Source organism: Onychomys torridus, chromosome 19 (assembly GCF_903995425.1).
Source record: "Onychomys torridus chromosome 19, mOncTor1.1, whole genome shotgun sequence".
In the NCBI taxonomy this organism is placed as follows: Eukaryota; Metazoa; Chordata; class Mammalia; order Rodentia; family Cricetidae; genus Onychomys; species Onychomys torridus.
This window is the reverse complement of record NC_050461.1, coordinates 20611314-20631569: the sequence shown is the minus strand read 5'-3', so window position 1 is coordinate 20631569 and position 20256 is coordinate 20611314. Positions and strand designations below refer to the sequence as shown.

The window sequence follows — 20256 nt, the reverse complement described above, 5'->3', positions numbered from 1 at the left end:
AGATATTGTTTAAATCTGGTTTTATCATGGAATACTTTGTTTACTCCATCTATAGCGATTGAGAGTTTTGCTGGGTGTAATACTCTGGGTTGGCATCCATGGTCTCTTAGTGTCTGCATATCTGTCCAGGATCTTCTTGCTTGCAGAGTCTCCATTGAGAAGTCAGGTGTTATTCTGATGGGTGTGCCTTTATATGTTACTTGGCCTTTTTTCTTTGCCTGCCACTCTTAATATTTTTTCTTTATTCTGGTGGTTTGATTGTTATGGGGCTAGGGGCTAGAGGCCTTCCCCCTGCCCCCATCCAGTCTATTTGGTGTTCTATACGCTTCTTCTATCTTCATAGGCATTTCCTTTTTTAGGTAGGGAAATTTTTCTTCTATGATTTTGTTGCATATATTTTCTGTGTCTTTGAGGTGGTATTCTTCTCCTTCTTCCATCCCCATTACTCTTAGGTTTGGTCTTTTCATGCTGTCCCAGATTTCCTGGAAATTTTGTGTTATGACTTTGTTGGCTTTAGTGTTTTCTTTGACTGATGAATCTATCTCCTCTATCATATCTTTAATGCCAAAGATTCTCTTCCATCTCTTGCATTCTGTTGGTTATGCTTGAATCTGTAGTTCCTGTTCGTTTATTCAGATTTTCCATTTCCAGCATTTCCTCAGTCTGTGTCTTCTTTATTGCCTCTGTTTCAGTTTTCTTGAACTGTTTCCTTCACCTGTTTAATTTCTTTTTCTTGACTTTCTTTAAGGGATTTATTGATGTTTTTTTCCATTTTTTTTGTCTTTTTCTTCGATTTAAGGGAATTTTTCATTTCCTGTTTAAAGGCCTCTATCATCTTCTTAAAGTCATTTTTAAGGTTGATTTCTTCTACGTCTTCTGCATTGGGATGTTCAGGTCTTGCTGATATAGCACCACTAGGTTCTGATGGTGCCATATTGGTCATTATGTTGTTGACTGTGTTTGTGCACTGGCGTCTATCCACCTCTACCTCCACTCGATGCAAGTGGTGTCTGTGTCTGAGGGAGCTTGTCTTGGTCCGATTGATATTCTTGGTCCACTGGGAGCTCTTGGTCTAATTGTGGCTCTTGGTCCAATTGGTGCTGATGGACTCTATCTCAGGGAGTAGCTGCAGTCTGGGTGGGTAGGTGGGTCTGGGAGGGGTGGGGCTTGTAGGTTGCAGGGTCTGGTGGGGGGGATGATAGTAGTCTGACCTGTCTGCAGGAGACCTGGCTGCTGGCCTGAAACTGCGATTGCAATGGGTTGTGGTGTGGGGGCTCAGGGTGTGCCCCTGGGTCCAGGGCCTAGAGGCTGGGCTGTTCGGCTGTGAGAACAAAGACTCACCTTTAGTCCTATCGGTGCTGGCAGGCTCTGTCTCAGGGATCAGCTGCATTCTCAATGGGTCTAGGGAATATCTTAGAAGAGGTAGGTAAAAAGAAAATACAGGAGCCAGGGGTTGGAGAGGATTTCTTTGAGACAGTGCATCCAGAACATGGCACAGACACTGTACTCAGGAACTCACTGATGCTGTGGTTATTTGCACAAGACCTGCACAAAACTGGACTTTGGCTGGTCTAATTCTGCATGGCCTAGGAGCTCATGAGGCCCTACCCCTCACTGGGGGTCTATATAATGGAAATGGGTGCTGAAAGGGGAGGTGTAATTTTCTTCGGTGGTGTTGCCACTGAGAAATTACTTATATTTCAGTAAATAACCCCTCTCCCAAAATGCGCACACAGGCAACTGTAATTAAACATAGTGGGTCAATGGGAACCGAAAGTCATCAGGAAGTTTGTTGGGTAGAAGGGTTTCGGTGGGTGAGAGCACAGATAAAAGAAAGGAATGGGGATGGAAATCAGTGTATACATGTATGAAACTGTTAAAGAATTAAAAAAAGAGGAAAGCCAGTTTTTACACTACATAGTGTAAAAGAGAACATGAAAGAGAAAACAAAGAAATTTATTTTCTGACTAAATATACTGCCATGGCTGGAAAGAAATGTTTGTTTTCCTGGAAGCACTAGCATGGGCAGGAGAACTCGTGAATCTGGCTAACCTGAGAAGTGTATCTGATAATAGGAGAGAATATATGGCTGGGTTTGAGAAGTTTATTGACATCAAAACATTCATCAGTGGGTTGGGGCTGTTTTGTAGCTCTTGGCATCTGAATATTAAACATGCTCAAACCCCCATACTTTTCATGTCCAATGATGTTGTTTCTTTTAAACTCCCTACTGGGTTATGAGCAGAATCTTAGGTTTCCACAGCAACTACCATCACCATTCCTTTCTTTTATATATATTGTAATTTCATGTGTACAGCATCTTAGATCATATTCACCCCCACTATTCCATCTCCCCACTCCCTTCCTTCTTTTAAAAATATGGATTGTAAAAATTATTTTACGTGTATAATGTTTGCATGCATGTATGTCTGTGAACCACAAATAAGCAGTGCCCACAGAGGGGAGACGGAAGGTTGTGTGCCACCAGGTTGGTGCTGGAAATTGAACCCGGGTCCTCTGGAATAGCTCCACTGCTCTTAACCACCAACCCACCTCTCCAGGCCTAAAAAATCAAAACAAACAAACAGAAACACCGAGTGCACTTTTCGCTGTCATAGTCTCATGGATGTTGGTCCATCCACTTGAGCATGGCCACACCCTTAAAGACAACTGACTCTCCAGCTCCCAGAAGCCATTTGTCCACAGCTCCTTAGCTAAGGATGAGGGTTCGAGAGCTGCTTCCAGTCTGTCACGAGGCATTTCTTTAGTAAGGCACTTAACTGCCCCGTAGTGAATTGTTAATTTCTCATCTGTCACCTTAGGAAGGGCCATCTTCACAGGCAGGCGATGCTTGGTAAGCTGCAGCCACTCAACGGGCTGCTGTACGGAAACAGTTTTCTTCTTCCTTCCTTCCTTCCTTCCTTCCTTCCTTTTCTTTCTTCTTCTTCTTCTTCTTCTTCTTCTTCTTCTTCTTCTTCTTCTTCTTCTTCTTCTTCTTCTTCTTCTTCTTCTTCTTCTTCTTCTCTTCCTCCTCCTCCTCTTACTCCTTCTCTTCTTCCTCCTCCTCCGCCTCCTCCTTCTTCTTCCTTCTTTCTCCTCCTCCTCCTCTTCTTCTTCTTTTTTATTTTTATTTTTAAATTTCATCCACTGTCCAGATGACACTTAGCCGAATCCCTGCCTGGCTTCCTTTGTTCGGCTTTTTATTGACTGCCGCTTGCCACTCTTTCCCCTTCCCACCCTCAGGTCGAGGTCCAGAGAGCAACCGGTCTCCTCCTGGATTCACCCCAACCTCCGCCGCGTCGGCGAGCTGACGTCAGACGCAGCGGGGCGTTTCCGTCAGCTCGCCCGGCAGAGCCTGAAGTGTCTATTTGTTGTTCAGGTCGGGGACCGCCTGAGCTTCGCTGGTTCCGCCGAACGTCAAGCATCGAACGCCGGCTTCAGCTTGCTCCGGGTCTCCAAACCCAGAGCCTCGTTTTTTTCTGCAGGAAGCCACTCAACCGCGGCCCCGCCCCCGGACGCTAGCGGTGGTTTCCTAGGGAACGACGCTGCGCGCCGGCCGCGATTGGACCGGGTCGCGCGTGCGCAGTGGTGTGTGTTGGTGGCGACCCCGCCGTGGGTGCCGAGGTTTGACTGCTGCACCGAATGGCCCATTTCTCCAGCGAGGATGAGGGGATGCTGCAGGCGATGCTCCGGCAGCTGTTCCAGAGCGTGAAGGAGAAAATCACCGGCGCTCCCTCCTTGGAGTGCGCAGAGGAGATCCTCTTGCGGCTGGAGGAAACTGACGAAAATTTCCACAAGTAAAGTCGAGTTTTAAGTTCTTAAGCAAACAAACCACCGGTCCAGGAAAGGTGAAAATGATTCAGATAAAGAGATTCATTTGATTTCTGTTAAAGTAGTAGCTAATTGGTGGTTCAGCTTTTCTATCATTTGTCCCAATGCCGGATTAAATTTTTTCTTTATTTTCTAAACCTGCTTTTTCCAGAGCCTCTTCTGTCTGTGAATCTTTGCTCTCACAGAGGCTTAAGAGCATCAGTTGTAAACCATTCATGTTCTTTAAAGAACAATCTTAACTTTTTAAAGGGATTCCTTTCACTTTACATAGCAGTGACCCCCATGATCCATGTTTGCTGGTCTGTTACTTCACCACCTGCTGTAGTTAGCCACTCAACACTGCCAAGAGCTCCCTCCCATACTGAAGCAGGTCTGGGTGCTGGTGAAGAGCTAGGGCGCCCATGCAAATGCCCTGGATCCCTTGACAAGAGGCAGGATGCCCAGCGTGGAGAAGAATCGGAGAAAGGAAGTTGTCAGGCACTACCAGAATTACCTTTAAAAATATAAACGCACCTTTTTGGAGTCTGTTCATTTACCGAGTTAGATTTTTCAGTTTCGAAGTATTTCCAGTTATGATTACTTGTAATTTTTTCTTTTCTTTTTTAAAATCCAGTGTTTGCATTTCATTTGGTCTCACAGCCACTTTTTTCTTGTGATGTCGCTTTTGTCTGCTTATTTAAATTCATTCTGGTGCTTGGGAATGGAACTCAGGGTATCATGTATGATAGGAGGTGCCTTTATTTACTTTTAGATAACTTGAAGTTCAGTTTGTCTGAAAATGGGCGGTGTTAGGGGTTCCTTCAAGGCCTTTCATGTTATTTGTTTACTTGTTGTATTCTGGTTTGTCCTTTCTGATTTACTCAGGTTCTCAAGGGAATTTTTGAAAGATGTAGAAAGAATCACTGTAGAGTTTCTAATTGAATACTAATTTTTGAGACCTGCTTGCCGTGTTGCCTAGACTAGCCTGAAAGTTACTGTTCTATTTCAGCATCCCAAGTGATGGGAACATGTGCCACCCTGCCCAGCTATTGGACAATACTATTCTTTTTCTTTTTTTGTGCTTTATTTCTGGAGCTGAGGACCGAACCCAGGGCCTTGCGCTTGCTAGGCAAGCACTCTACCACTGAGCTAAATCCCCAACCCAAAAATACTTTTCTTTAGACATACTTGCAATCAGTTTTTTTTTTTTTGGTCATAGGTTTATTATTTTAAAGGCACAATGTAGAAAATTTGGCATCTTCTCTAATAAAAATGGAATTCATTAATATCCATTTACTTGGTTTTTGTATGTTTTTTGTTTTTGACAGAATCTCACTGTGTTGCTCTGACTGGCCTGGAACCTGCTCTGTAGACAAGGCTGGCCCTAGAACTCACAGAGCTCCACTTGTCTGCCTCAGGAGTGCTGAGATGATAGGTGCCTACCACCACACCAGGCACATTTGTGCTTTAAAAATAGTAAATAAGTCCATATTTTTAGTATTGTATTTTGGGAATTTTTCAATTTTATCTAGATTTTCAAATTAATTTACATAAAGATTTTCATTAACATCCTGTTACCTTAATATTTCTAAGGTCTGCAATTACCTCTCCCTTTTATCATTCCACATTTTAAAAAGCTTTTATGGGATATGAGATTCTGGGTTATGAGCGTTTTTATAAAAAGATGGTGCCAGAGACAATTGAGTCAGTAAATAATGTAATTTCAGGTAAAATAAACCAAAGTGAGAGACAATGTGGTCATTGGAGGAGAAACTAATATAGGTAGTTCCATCCCAGAGATCTGACACGTAGAGATGCTAGCCTGTCCCATTCTCCAGCAGCCCCTTCTCTAAGCTGTGTGTATTTTTCTAGAAGATCCATGTTCTCCTCCCTTCCTTTAATATGGCAGAAAATACTTGAGGCCTGGAGAAGGGGACAGGGAGCGAGTACGTGCTTCATGTCCTTAGCATATAAATATGACATATGACATATAAATGACATTATAAAATACAGTTTTTTGGTTTTCTCTGGTTTTATATCAATGTTCTGAGAAAGTCACAAGTTCACCATGGAAAAACAATCACTGGGGTTTTCCTGGGAAGTGTAGGTAATAACATTGGAGAAGGAAGAGTGGAAACGTGAATGTCTTTCCTTAGTTTAGTTAACATTTTCCCATGTAAGCGCAAAGGCTTTCGTTAGTGGAGGAAACAATGAGGATTATTGCAGTGCACCTTGAGCTGCTTAGGGATGTGATTACTTCCAGGTGTCCTTCCTTATGAGCAAAAATACTCTATGAGATTCAGATGTGCATTTTTTAGGACTTTTATTTCTCTACCTTTTTTTGTCTTTAAAATTGGGCTCTACCCTCAGCTGGAGGAGAATATGTTAAAAAAATAGTTTCTGCTGTCACTGAAAGGAAGTTTTAGCCTTTTTAAATTTATTTTTAAAGTAACAGTATGTATACAATATATGCATGTATACATATGACCTATTTTGCACATTATATGAAAAATATCAAATCATAAGGAAATACCATGCAGTAAACTGTTTGGATATTAGGGTTCTCACTTCCCTTCAGTAATGTGGCTGGACTGGACCAAGGTCAGGGTCAGGTATTTTCTTAAGTAGGAGGATTGGTCAGTCTAAGATACAGAACTTACTGGCATGATGGTATGCACCTGTAATCCCAGGATGGAGGAGGCTGATGCAGAAGGATTTTGAGTTTGAAGTCAGCCTGAGCTACATAGAAGAACAGTGCTCCCCTGCCTTAACTCCTCCAGTGAATAAGATAGATTCCAGGACTGGAGATTTCTTGCCAGCACTTGTTATTTATTTTCTTAATAACAAGGCAAGAAATCTTGGCACGTTACGGGCCTTTGTGTGCTAAATTCCTTGGATCTGGTTCATAAGTGAGACTGATATTTACTATGTTTTGTTTCTATGTTTCAGCTATGAATTTGTGAAATACCTTAGACAGCACATATGTAACGCACTGGGGTCTATGATTGAAGAAGAAATGGAAAAGTGCACATCTGATCAGAATCAGGGTGAGGAATCTGGTTATGACACTGTGGTACAGCACGTCACCAAGAGAACCCAGGAGTCGAAAGAGTGAGTGTGACATAATAATTACATTTGTATTTTATAACACGTGTGTCTCCTCACCCTGTCAGCCCTCTAATTTCCCCTTCTCTCAGGCTCCCTCTAGCTTCCTGACCTCTACAGACACTCCAAATCAGGATCTTAGATCTAAAAATGAAAACCTAGAGTCCACACATGTGAGAACACAGGATGCTTTTCTTGTTGGTCCGAGACACACCACTTAATGGAGTATTTCCAAGTTCCATTTCCCCCAAAATTCTACTTGTCTTTGTAGATGAATAAAAATCCATTGTAAATAGGGATCACAGTTTCATCATCCACTCATCAATTGTTAGACATCTAGGCTGAGTCCACTTCCTAGCTATTGTGAATAGAGCAGTTAGTATGGATGCATAGATATCTCTACAATAGGATAGAGAGTCTCTTGGGTATATGCCCAGATGCTGCATGGCTGCAGCCTATGGTAGTTCTACTTTGAGGTTTTTGAAGGTTTTCACACTGGTTTCCATAGTGGGTGCACCAGTTTGCGTTCCTGCTGATGGTGGACAAGGTGGGTCAAGGTTCCTCTTTGCCCACATCCTCACCAGCATTTGTTTGATTTCTTGATGATAGCTGTTCTGAAAGAGGTGAGATGGAATTTCAAAGTAGCATTACTTTACATTTCCCTGGTAGCTAGCACTGTTGGACATTTTTTTTTTTTTTTTTTAAGATTTATTTATTTATTATGTACACAGAAGAGGGCACCAGATCTCATTACAGATGGTTGTGAGCCACCATGTGGTTGCTGGGAATTGAGCTCAGGACCTCTGGAAGAACAGCCAGTGCTCTTAACCACTGAGCCAGCCATCTCTCCAGCCCCCAATGTTGAACATTTTAAAGTATTTATTAGACATTTTTTTTTTCCCCCGAGAACTTTCTTTTTGGGTTCATGACTAATTTTTTTTTTTTTTTGACTACTTGTTGTTTTGATGTTTAGTTTTTTGAATTCTTTGTATATTCTAGATACTAATCCTCTGTAGGATATATAGCTGACAGACTTCTCCCATTATGCAGGCTGTCTCTTAATTGGCAATTTCCTGTACTTTACATTTCATGAAACCTTAGTTGTAGATACTGGCCTTATTTTCTGAGTGATTCAAGTGCTATTCAGAAAATACCTGCCTCTGTGTATATCTTGAAGTACACTCCCCACTAGCAGTTTCAGATAATCAGGTCTTTTGTTCAGGTCTGTCTTTTCTCCAATACGTAAACTGTAAAAATAAAGTTTGGTAGTGTTCCTACCTTTTCTGTTCTGTGGAATAGTTTGAGAAGCAGTGGTGTGGTTTATGGAATTCATCAATGAATCAGCCCAGCTGTGCCTGGACTTTTCTTTACTTGGGGCACTTTTAATTACTGTCTCAACCTCACTGCCTGTTACTGAGCTCTTTCAATTGTTTACCTCATCTTGGTTTAATCTTGTAGGTCACATGCATTTAGAAAGTTATCCACTCTTTAGATTTTCCAGTTTTTACTTCTTTCTTGATCTCTTTAATGCTCCTTCATCATTCTATGGTGTGTTATTTAACCTTCATGAGTTCATGTATGTTCTAGGGTTGGTTTTTTTGGGTGGGTGGGTGGTTACCCAGAGGAAAGGTTTCCCTATATAATAGTCCTGGCTGTCCTGGAACTCACTTTGTAGACCAGGCTGGCCTTGATCTCACAGAGATCCTCCTGCCTCTGCCTCTGAGTCCTGGGATTGAAGGCGTGCGCCCTCCCCTCCACCCACAGCTTGTTCTAGGGTTTTTATTGCTGTCGATTTGTAGTTGTAGTCCATGTGATCAGACAGAAAACAAAAAGAATGGTTTCTGTTCTTCTGTAATTGTGGAGACTTGCTTTGTGTGTCCTGCCTGTTCTTCTGTAATTGTGGAGACTTGCTTTGTGTCCTATGATCTGTTCTGGAAAAAGTTCTACTGCCTGTTCTTCTGTAATTGTGGAGACTTGCTTTGTGTCCTGTCCTATGATCTGTTCTGGAAAAAGTTCTACTGCCTGTTCTTCTGTAATTGTGGAGACTTGCTTTGTGTCCTGTCCTATGATCTGTTCTGGAAAAAGTTCTACTGCCTGCTGAGAAGAATGCATGTTCTGCAGCATTTGGATTGAGTGTCTGAAGATCTCTATTAACTCCAATTGATCTGTGGTGTCATCTAATTTGTCTGTTTCTGTTTCTGTGGTTGTTGCTCTAGGGAGGGATTGTCAGTTGGTGAGAGTGAGCTATTGAAGTCACCTGTCATTGTGACTTTGCATCTAACAGTATTTATTTTATGAAACTGAAGGCATCTCTGTTCTGGGAATGGATGTTTAAGGCTATCGTTATGAAGTGACGTGCTCATTCTCATCAGTTTGGGTTTGATGTCTGCTGCGACAGATGTTAGAGCGGTGACGTTCGCTTGCTTCCTAGGCCCATTTCCTTGATACACCTTTCCCCATCTTTTCACACTTTGTGGCTGTCTGTCTTTATGGTGAGCTGGTGTTCTCAGAGTCAGCAAGTAGATGCTCCTGATTTTTATGACAAATAGCTTTGGGGGGATAGTAGTCTGGACTGGCAGTTGTTTTTGAGAATGTGACATCTGTCCAGGCTCTTCTGGATTTAAAGCTTTAGTTGAATAATCTGCTGTGATTCTGATGGGCTAGTGTTTGTACATGATTTGGTGGTTTTCTCCTGTTGCTTCCTGTGTACTTACTCTTGTTGTTCTTTGTATTTAGTGTAACATAATGTGATGATGAGAGCTTCTTTTCTGGTCTTGTCGGTCCGGTGTCCTCAATACCTCCCGTGTCTTCCTGGGTCAGCATCTCCTTTCCTAATTCTGGGGAATTTTTTCTTGTAATCCTTTAAAAAGTATTTTCTATGCCTGTGGATCTAGAATTTTCTCATTTTATATCTATTATCTGTAAGTTTGGTCTTTTTAGAGTGTCATGTATATCTTGGGGTTCACAGCTGGACTTACTGTTTTATCCGTTTCCTTGTTTGCTGCTGTAGCTCCCCAACTTTGTGTCCTCGCTCTGTTACTCTGTTCTCTCCTTGATCTATCCTATTCGGGGACCTTCCCCAGAGCTTTCTATTCGATTTACGGCGTTTTCCATTTCTAGCGTTTCCGACATCCTCTTTATTCTTTCATATCTTGCAGTACCTGCTGTATTTCATCCAGCTGCTTGTATTCTCAGTGAGAAGCTCATTTTCTTCTTTGAATACACAAATACAGATCTGTGTTTATGATCATTCCTCTGAGTTTCTGTCCGTGACTTCTGTTTCTCTCACCAGATGCCATCACTGCAGTCTTAGTGATTTTTTTGGGAGAGTCATCTTGTCCTGCTTTGTGATTCTTATGTTACTGTGCTGGTAAACTAGATGGAGAGATGTAGCAGGAGTCCCCAAACTTAACAGAGCACTACACAAACAAAAGCAAAACCATCATAGAAAAGTGGACGTTAAATAACGCAGAATAAGAAATGAAAAGAATAGATTGCTGGCACACCTCACTGAAGTGATGGATGAGGGTCTCAGATCCATCAGGCTATGGCAGTTTCCACATGGTGCTATGTGGGGAAGGGAGAGTTGGACCCCTTGGTCTCTGCAGCCTCAGTGTTCTGGGGTTTCTGGTGTGTGGAGGAGGGGAGGTTATAAGTTCTTTTCTATAGACAAAATTCTAAACGGTCTTAGTAAATAAGAAACACAGAGCCAAATACAGAGTTAAAGCCAAAGAGATCAGAGCAAGAGCCACGATTACCTTTAGCTTACCACTCACTGTTGTCCTTCCCCTGAGAGAGAGAGACCTTGTTCCTGTGTGTCTTGTGTTTTATTGTTTTCCTGTTCTGCCTTCTCATTGGCTCTAAGATCAGCCACATGACTTCCTCATCACTGCCTGCCTATACATACAGACCTCCTGGTCTCTATGGTTGGTACTGGGATAAAAGACTCAAGGGTCACCATGCTTGGCTGTGTCATTGACCACACAGAGACTCTGCCTGCCATGTGATTGTATTAAGGGCATGGGCTACCACCACTTGACTTCTATTCCTGGCTCGCTAATGACCTCTGATCTCCAGGCAAACTTTATTTACTAACATACAAATAAAATCACATTTCAGCACAAATAAAATATCATCACACTTTTCTGGTAGTTCCTTTGGATCACAGCACTTGTGCAGGCTACGTGTATGTGAGGAGCAAGCTTCCCTCCGGTTTCTGCTGCTCTTTCCACACTGATACTTTCTTGGAATTTCTTGACAGCACTCCCAAGCCATGTCCCTCACATTCTGTAGAGCAATCACAGGGTTCTTTGGGTAGTCCACAAGGCTGGCTTTCTGCACGCTCTCCTGACCTATGCCGCTTGCTTTCCCACAATTCTCCCACCACACTGGTCTTGCTTTTTATTAAACAGTCAAGTGGGCACATCTCTCAGGAATGTCCTCCTGTTGGATTCCTGCAGAGTGCCCTTTCCTTACTTGATATGACTTAACATACAATTTGGGAGCCTCTTACTTCACTGTCTTCCTTTTAAGACATTTGTTCTCTGTTCTGCATAAACCAATAACCTTTCCCTCTTCCTCTTATTCCTTGATAGGATGCGTGATCTACAAAAATAATTTTTTTTTTTTTTTGAAACAGGGTTTCTCTGTGTTGTTTTGGTGCCTGTCCTGGATCTTGCTCTGTAGACCAGGCTGGCCTCGAACTCACAGAGATCCGCCTGGCTCTTCCTCCTGAGTGCTGGGATTAAAGGCATGCGCCACCGCCACCTGGTCTACAAAGACAAATTTTTTATCTAATTTTTTTTTCTATTTCTGTATATTAATACCTTGAAAGTGCCTTGTATACTATAGATGCTTAATAGATACTTGTTAATGAAATTAAAGTATTTTATTTGCCACTACAATCAATTTTGTGTTACAAATTACAATCCTTTAAATGTTGTTTATTCTCAAACAGCGTTAGGAGCCTGGTTCCCTATGAGGCAGAATTAGAGGTGACAGATCCCTGGAGAGAGGCTAAATACAAGAAAATCAGGTCACTGAAGGTGGAGTCTCAGGGGATTAAGGCGGTTCTTAACCCTACTTAGTTTTAGTAAGTGAGTGAGCAAGCATACATGCTTGCCACAGAGAAAGAGCTAGACAGAGATGTTATAAAAAGCAACAGTCCCTCCCTACCCGCTGGCTTCTGGTCTTGTCATATTATCTCTTTCTCAAGCAATCTTGTTATTTGTGTGCTCTTTACCATGAGGTCTGGACCAGAGCTGGGCAGAAACTGGTGCCAGCTTGTGATCCCCCAAACTTAGAAGATAGACTTCTCTTCTTTGTTAATGTATGCAGGCTCAAATTCCGTTTGAGGAAAGCAGACTGATGTTTAAAGTTACTCTGTCTTTAGTAATCACTCTATTTTCTTCATATGTTATAGTGATATTTTATTTGTATTGAAATGTGATTTTATTTATATGTTAATAAAGTTGCCTTGAGGTCAGAGCAAGCCAGAGCAGAAGCTGGGCGGTGGTGGTGCACGCCTTTAATCCCAGCACTTGGGAGGCAGAGCTAGGTAGATCTCTGTGTGTTCAAGGACACAGCCAGCATGGCAGACACACACCTTTAATCTCAATACCAACCATAGAAGACCTGGAGGTCTGAACAAACAGGCAGTGACGAGGAGGTCATATGGCTGGGTTTACAACCAATGAGAAAACAGAACAGAAAGTCTATAAAAAATACAGGACACACAGAAGTAGGTCTCTTGCGGAGAGGAAGGACAGCAGAAGCAGTGAAGGGTAAGGTTTTCCTCTCTTGCTCTGACCTCGTGGCTTTTAACTCTGCAACTGGCTCTGTGTTTCTTAACAAGAGGGTTACGTCTACAATATGTCACATCCTCTTCATACATTGAACGAGCAACTACAGTATGGTATACTGTGAAGAGGAATGCAATGTTTTCTACCCTTCACATAGCTGTAGTGTACAGAGAGGAGCTTGACACTGCTCTGAAATGGAACTAAACAGGTTCAATTCAGTGTCCTAAATGCTATGATATATGCAAAGGGCTGTATGGAAATATCACAGAAGAAATAGACTAGGCAAAATATGTAACCAATAGCTATACCAAAGAAGCATGAAAACACAAGCCCCAAAGAAATGAACTTTTCTCCAGTAGTGCATACGTGATGAATGGGTGGGTGGAGCTGTTCACTGTTCTCCAGGGTCGCAGGTTCCCTTCACTGTGTTACTCCATCATCCCTTATGATGGGCTGGCAGATGTTCTTATAAAGGGCCATAAAATAAGCACCTGAGGTTTTACTAACTGTACTTATTAACAATATGAAAACCACCATATTCAGTAAAATTTTATTTAGTGGAAAGTCAATTTAGGTCAGTTAAATGCCCCCCCCCCTTTTTTTTTTTTTGTTTTTTGTTTTTTGTTTTTTCAAGACAGGATTTCTCTGTAGTTTTGGAACTCTCCTGGACTTCCTCTGTAGACCAGGCTGTCCTCGAACTCACAGAGATCCACCTGCCTCTGCCTCCCGAGTGCTGCGATAACAGGCGTGCACCACCACCACCCATCATAAATGTCTTAATTTAAGTACCTTTCTGTTGCTGTGAAAAATTCCACCAACTAGGGTCCAAGGAATTTAATACATGAGCCCATAGGGGCCATTCTGTTTTAAAACACCACCACAAATAGTATTCTGCCAACCCCAGTTTTAGAGATACTGGAATTTATGCTTGAATATTTATTATCTGTTGTATTATAGAGCACTAATTCTAATTTATTTTTAAACTAAGCCTAAAAAATTTAGTCTGGACAGGAGTTCTGTTTCTCTTGTGACAAGTGTTATTTATTGGAATGAAATGGCAGTATATGGATATAAATAGTTCAAACCACTAGCATAGGGAGTAGAGTCAATAAAGTTAAAATTTCTTTCTTTTTATATATATATATACGTATATACACTATATACACTATATATATATATATATATTGGTTTTTTGAGACAGGGTTTCTCTGTGTAGCTTTGCGCCTTTCCTGGAAATCACTTGGTAGACCAGGCTGGCCTCTAACTCACCTGGCTCTGCCTCCCAAGTGCTGGGATTAAAGGTGTGCGCCACCACCGCCCGACTATATTGGTTTTTTTTTTTTAGAGCTGAGGATTGAACCCAGGGCCTTGTGCTTGCTAGGCAAGTGCTCTACCACTGAGCTAAATCCCCAACCCCCCCTTTTTTTAATATATATTTTTGTTTTTTCAAGATAATGCTTCTCTGTGTAACAGCTCTGGCTGGCCTGGAACTCTTTTTGTAGACTAGACTGGCTTTGAACTCACAAAGATCCACCTGCCCTCTGCTCCTAAGTGCTGGGATTACAGACATGCACCACTGTGCCTGGCTAAAATGTCTTATTTCTTATTTTATAGAAAAATAAAGGAATTCTGTCCCTCTTTGGACAGTACTTTAATGCCTACTGGTCTCTGTCTAGCAGCTTATTCCAACAAGAATACTAAACTTAATCAGATAATGGGAGTATTTTAGTGATAAGTACAGAGTTTTAGATGATCTTGCTAGGAAATTACTTAAAATGTTTCTGGGTAAGCTATTTAACTGCGCTGTCCTTTAGTTCATCCATGCATAAAATTTAAAACAGTAATCATTACTTCACAAAGACTTGAAAGTACTTAATGAATGTTGTCTTGTGCCTTTAGAGCTATGGATGATAGACTCTAAGTTGTACAGAGTGTTATTTTCTTAGAAGTCATTTTTTTTGTGGTCCTTGAAACGTTACTTAGAGCTCATGAGGCCACAGTACATTTTTATTGTGATAATTGTAAGCCATCTCACTAATTAAACGTTTTGATGCTTATTTATTTTATACCGGCACATGGAAGAGCTTCCTTTTAGGTCTCTTGTGTTATTTAATGAGTTTGGAAGCACATGGGCAGGTTTCCATTGTTATTCTGATTTTCTTTGCTTGAAGCTTTTTATTTTCCTGGCCTTTATTTGAATATTTCTTGAATCATTATATGAATGTGCAGATGGTATCTATAGTCTCTATCTGCTTCCCTTTGCTTTCTAAAAGTGACAGTGGCTGATGTTGCATTCCAGTTAATTTAACCCTTGATATTGATGATCAGCTACTTAGGTTTTTAAAAGATCAGTTCTCTTATTTTCCCTTCTGACCATTTTCATGGTAGTTCTTACGGAAGAATTCGTGGGAGCCTTTTAATAAAATGCCTGTTAGAAACATTTATGTCCAAATGGACATTTCAGATATTCAGTGGATGAAATAATCCTCATGTTTTACTTTTCATACTTTTTTATTAAATTGCCAAATTGTCTGCCTGTCTTTCTTCTTTTCCTCCTCCTCTCCCTCCCTCCGTTCCTCCTTTCTTTATCTTCCTCCTCTTCTTCCTTCTTTCTGCTTTCAAAGCAGACTTGAACTAAACCTTCCTGTCTCCATGTCGAGGGCTGGGATTACATGCACACCTCACTACATCCAGCTAAGTCACCAAATTGTAAATTTAAAAGAAATAGAGAAATCATGATGCACATGTGAACACACCTAACTACAAAAGATGCTAAGGGCAAAGTTTAGCTATTATCCAATTGCTGTGAAAGGAGAGAACAGCTCTTTGCTTTTTTGAGTCATGGTCTCAATATGTAGCACTGACTGGCCTGGAACTTTCTTTGTAGGCCAGGCCTGCATTGATTTTATAGATATATTTCTCTGTTTCTCATATGCAAAACACCCATACACACAAAATAATACAGCAAAAATAAAATTGTAAGTTTTTAAAAATTATATTTCCTCTCTTGGAGACATTTTTAGACTTACAGAGCTGAGGAGATCTAGAAAATTTCCAGTTTTAAGTCTTACTTCAGGAATCTGTGTCTTGCCATTCCTGACTATTGGTTTTGTGGCTTTTCTTTGAAAGCACACGCTGAGTGCTTAACTCCTACTCAGATACTGAGAAAACATAGGTCTCACCTGGGGCTGTGGGGGAACATGGATATGAAGAAAGATGGGAAGGAAGGTGAGGAGAGAGAAATGTGGTGAGGAACAGACGTGAACTGGGTTTTGGAAGCGCGCTGTGAACACTTGACTGTGTCGCTGGTAACAGGAACGCATGTCACCGGGACAGCTTGGCTTAGAATAGCGTTGATTTTATCACATTATTACTTCATATTTCTAGATGAGAAATTGTGAGAAATAATATGCTTTGGGGATTCTTTATTTCCATTTCATCAGCCTGTTTTTCCCTTTTCATGAAACGGAAACTTAGATTTTTCCTTCTCAGCATTATGTCCTGGAAGAATTTTCCTTTTCATAGAAGAAAGAAAGCGTACTTGAGTGTCGAGGTCTCTTATTGAGTGTCCATTGCATTTAAAGGTATAAGGACATGATGCACTCCCTGAAGACCATCATGATGGTGGTGGTGGAGTCCATGATCAACAAGTTTGAAGACGATGAGACGCGGAGTGAGGACAGACAGAGGAAGATGCAGAAGGACGCGAGCGGTAGCTGCTGTACAGACAATTGCTCCGACAGTGACTCCTCCTTCAACCAGGTGGGCTCCTGTTCCCAGGCTTGTCTTCCACAGTCCTGAGGAGTCTCTAGCTAACATGTGTGCTTTCTCTCTTTTCCAGTGTAAAGATTCAGAAAAAAAAAAAAAATCAAATCTGTTAGGATTTGGTCCATGAAGTACTATTTTACAGAATTGTTTGTTTAATGAATAATTATGTCTCAGGTAATTCTTAACTGAAAAATTAGGTTTTGAATGAAAAATAATAATATAGTAAGGGTGGAAACAAATCTCTTTAAGTGTTAGTTGAAACAGTTTATCATCAGTTTTTACTAAAGTTTAACTAACTGAGATGTAGCTGAGGGGTAGCGATAAAGCATTTATGATTTTTATGCATTTTCTGGGGTTGAAAGTGGCTGTAAATTGTCAGTTTCAAACTTTAAAAGTTCTCGGATGTAAAAGGGTTTGAGGTCAGTCAGTCTGGTGTGGTGGGGATCATGAGGCTGAGGCCACCTGCCTTACATACATACTAAGACCGTGTCCTTGGAGCTAAAAACAAACTAACAGCTAAAAAGTCCGTGGTCATGATGGTTTGTTTTAACTGTCTACCTGGCATAACCGCAAGTCACCTGGGGTTGTCTAAATGAGGTTGGCCTGTGGTATGTCTGTGGAGAGGTGTCTTGGATGCTAATGTTAGTTGATACTAGAAGATCCAGCCCACCGTGGGTGGTCCCCTTCTGGAAGCACAGGATCCTGGGCTGTGAAGTTCAGAGAAGGAGTCTGAGCACATGTAAACATGCATCCTTAGTCATTTTTTTTTTTTTTTTCCCAAGACAGGGTTTCTCTGTGTAGCTTTGCGCCATTCCCATATCTAGCTTGGTAGACCAGGCTGGCCTCAAACTCACAGAGATCCACCTGCCTCTGCCTCCCAAGTGCTGGGATTACAGGCGTGTGCCACCACCGCCCGGCTGCATCCTTAGTCCTTTCTGCTCTCCGCTATGCGTGTGATGTGACTAACTGCTCACCTTCCTGCTTCTGTGACTTCCCTTCCATGGTGAACTGTAACCTTCCATTGTAAATTAAACTGCTTTCCCCTCTGAATTGCTTTGTCACGTCCACAGAAACCAGGACAGCGGTCTTCAGTTTCCTCTAACCAGGCTCTAGGTAGACTGCAGCAGAACTGGGAAAAGAAAGGTTTAAGACTAGATTAGTCTGAATAGAAGACAGAGAAACCAGCTAGACGTGTGCCAGGAGCCCGCCAAGAGGCTTCCAGGCCAAACACTGTTTTTCTGCCTGCCTGCCTGTAATGATTTTGTTTTTGAGATTTGCAGAACTGAAAAGCAAGTCTAGGACTTTAGGATTAGCTATATATCCTTTGTCACAAACCTCTACCTGTGAGAAGATTCCTGCCCCTCTGCGATAGGTACAGATTGCTTTTCTATGTGTGTCTCAGGGCCTGGACTTTATCTCTAGTGCTGCAAATAGAGAAGGGTATAATTAGAAAGTTTCAAAAATGGATTTGAGGAGTTCAGATAAAACATGGGAAAAAAAAAAAAAGATGCACAGCGGCCACCGTTGGGACTGGAAATAGCCCAAGCAGACTTGCCGTTGCCCTTGTATGGCTGGTCAGGGGAGACTGTGTCGAGCTGTGGACTTTACAAGCCAGGCTGATTCTGTGACATGACAGAGGATGTGATTGATATTGGGGGTTTTCTACCTTATAGCCCATGATAATTTCTTGTTCATGAGCTCTTGGGAAGAAGAGGACTTAACTGCATTTGTGGGGTTGGCTTAATTGCTTGACCGAGCATCTTCAGAAATTAAAAGACAGACACCTTCATTTTGGGACTCAGGAGATCACAATGGAATGATATTACTTGTTTAATGAACCCCTTTAATACACTGAAACACAAGAGAAGAAAAAAAAAAAACTGAAGCATTGTTAATAGATCTCCAAAATGAAAGTATTAAGATCTAACTAAGCTTAATCGAGTAGTGAGGAGTTCATCAGTTGCTAATTCCCAAATGCTAAGTTATTTCTAGTGACTAGAATAACAGATCTTTCAGGTTTTGACAGAACAAAGTCATTATTTAAAATATTCTTGTTTTTCAATGTTGTCTTGTTTGGAGTCTTCAAAAGAAACCATGCCTTCAGATCTGTGGCTTCCTTTAGGCAATACTGTTTCAGTAGAGATTAACTGGGTTGAAAGTGAACTCTGTCCATGAAGACATTGTGGGATGCCTGAACTCTCTCAAACAAATATATGAATGTCAGAACATCTCGGATTGCTCTTTGAGAGTTATGAGTTTGCGGAGGTATGTGGGTATGCCTTTGCTTAGAAAAGAGATACTTTAGGAGGTAAAGCTGATGAGGCTGGATTACTGTGAAAAGGTCCTGACCCCAGTCTTCCCCAATGATCAGCTGCAGTGTTTCCTCTCATGACTGTAAGGTTGATGACCAGTGGGGAGCTCTCAGGGAACGTCCCTCCTATAGCTCATCCAGTGTGTATATGCCAGGAACTACATGGTGGTACACCAGTCAGCAACAAGAATAGGCCAAGGAAAGGATGACCTTTGCTCCTGACACTTGCGGAACTGAGAAGTATCTCTTTCTCAGGGACTAGGGTCAAAGGTTCTTCATCTGACCACACACCTGTCTGTGAGAAGCTATTTACCATTATGAAGTCATCTATCTCCAATAGAAGCCACCTTAGATCAGCTTCCAAGAAAGCTAGCCCCTTTGGACTCGCTGATCCTGCACCTTGCCATCAGCTAGCTCAGTGTAATAGAGCTGCTCCTGTTACCACTCACCAGTTGCTGCTGGACCCTGGAGTCTTTCCTATGGAAGCAAAGACATCATTTCAAATATTGTAACTTGATCATATCTGGATTTTTAATCTATTATTGAAAGAGACAATTACTAGTATATGTAGACTTGGAGATATCAAAAAATAAAGAAGAGATAAGAGTTTTGAACCATAATTTTGAGCAGAGCAATGAAAGAGTTTGGTGTTGGGCCATTTCCTGCTGGAAAATTGGAATGTTCCCCAATTACATTAGGATTTTCCAGTCAATGTTCTTTCTTTTCTGCCATCCCCTTATACTGTTTAGCATAGTACAGAACAAATGTTACATTGCTTTGTAATGGGCTAGCTATATTCTTATATTCCAAAGGAAACCTACCTCAGGAGATGTACTTTATATAAAGAAGGTGCTTTATAGTAATTGTTACCTGCTGCTCTTACATTGTTACCTGTTTAAGGCATTAGCTTCTTTTTAGCTTTATGAGAAATTTCTCTTTGTGATGAGCCATCCTTTGGCACATAGGGAGGGCAGGGTAGTTGTCCTCTCTAAGATATCCATGTACTAATCTTTAGAACTTGTGAACATGGGATCTGGGGCAAATAGGACTTTACTGATATTAGTTTTTAAAATATTTAATTATTTTATATTCATTATGGTTCTGCCTGCATGTATGTCTGTGCGATGATACCAGATCCCCTGGAACTGGAGTTACAGACAGTTGTGAACTGCAATATGAAGGCTGGGAATTGAACTCGGGTCCTTTGGAAGAACAGCCAGTGCTCTTAACTGCTGAGCCATCCCTCCATCCCCTTTTACTGATGCTATTAAGTTCAGGTTTTCAGGTGGAGAAATGACTTGGGTTTCCTTGGGGCCCAGTGCAGTCACAAGGGTTTATGTAAGAAACGCTCAAGGGGCTCAATGTGGAGAATGTGCTGTGCAAACTGCCAGGGCTATTGGACTAATGTAACTCCTGGATTGAAGATGAAGTAGGACATGGCCAGGAAACTCAGGAAACAGG

The 20256-nt window shown here is 41.5% G+C and overlaps 1 protein-coding gene across 2 annotated transcripts in view; it reads left to right on the top strand.

The window, feature by feature from the left end:
• The first annotated feature begins 3592 nt into the window (after positions 1-3592).
• Positions 3593-20256, top strand: part of Tbc1d32 (TBC1 domain family member 32) — a 215240-nt gene continuing 198576 nt past the window's right edge. Inside the window, exons 1-3 of one of the 2 annotated variants that reach the window (XM_036168805.1) lie at positions 3593-3797; positions 6760-6921; positions 16301-16478. In XM_036168805.1, coding sequence (XP_036024698.1) covers positions 3643-3797; positions 6760-6921; positions 16301-16478 — 495 coding nt within the window. In that variant the 5' untranslated portion in view covers positions 3593-3642. The other variant, XM_036168806.1, reaches the window with a different exon arrangement.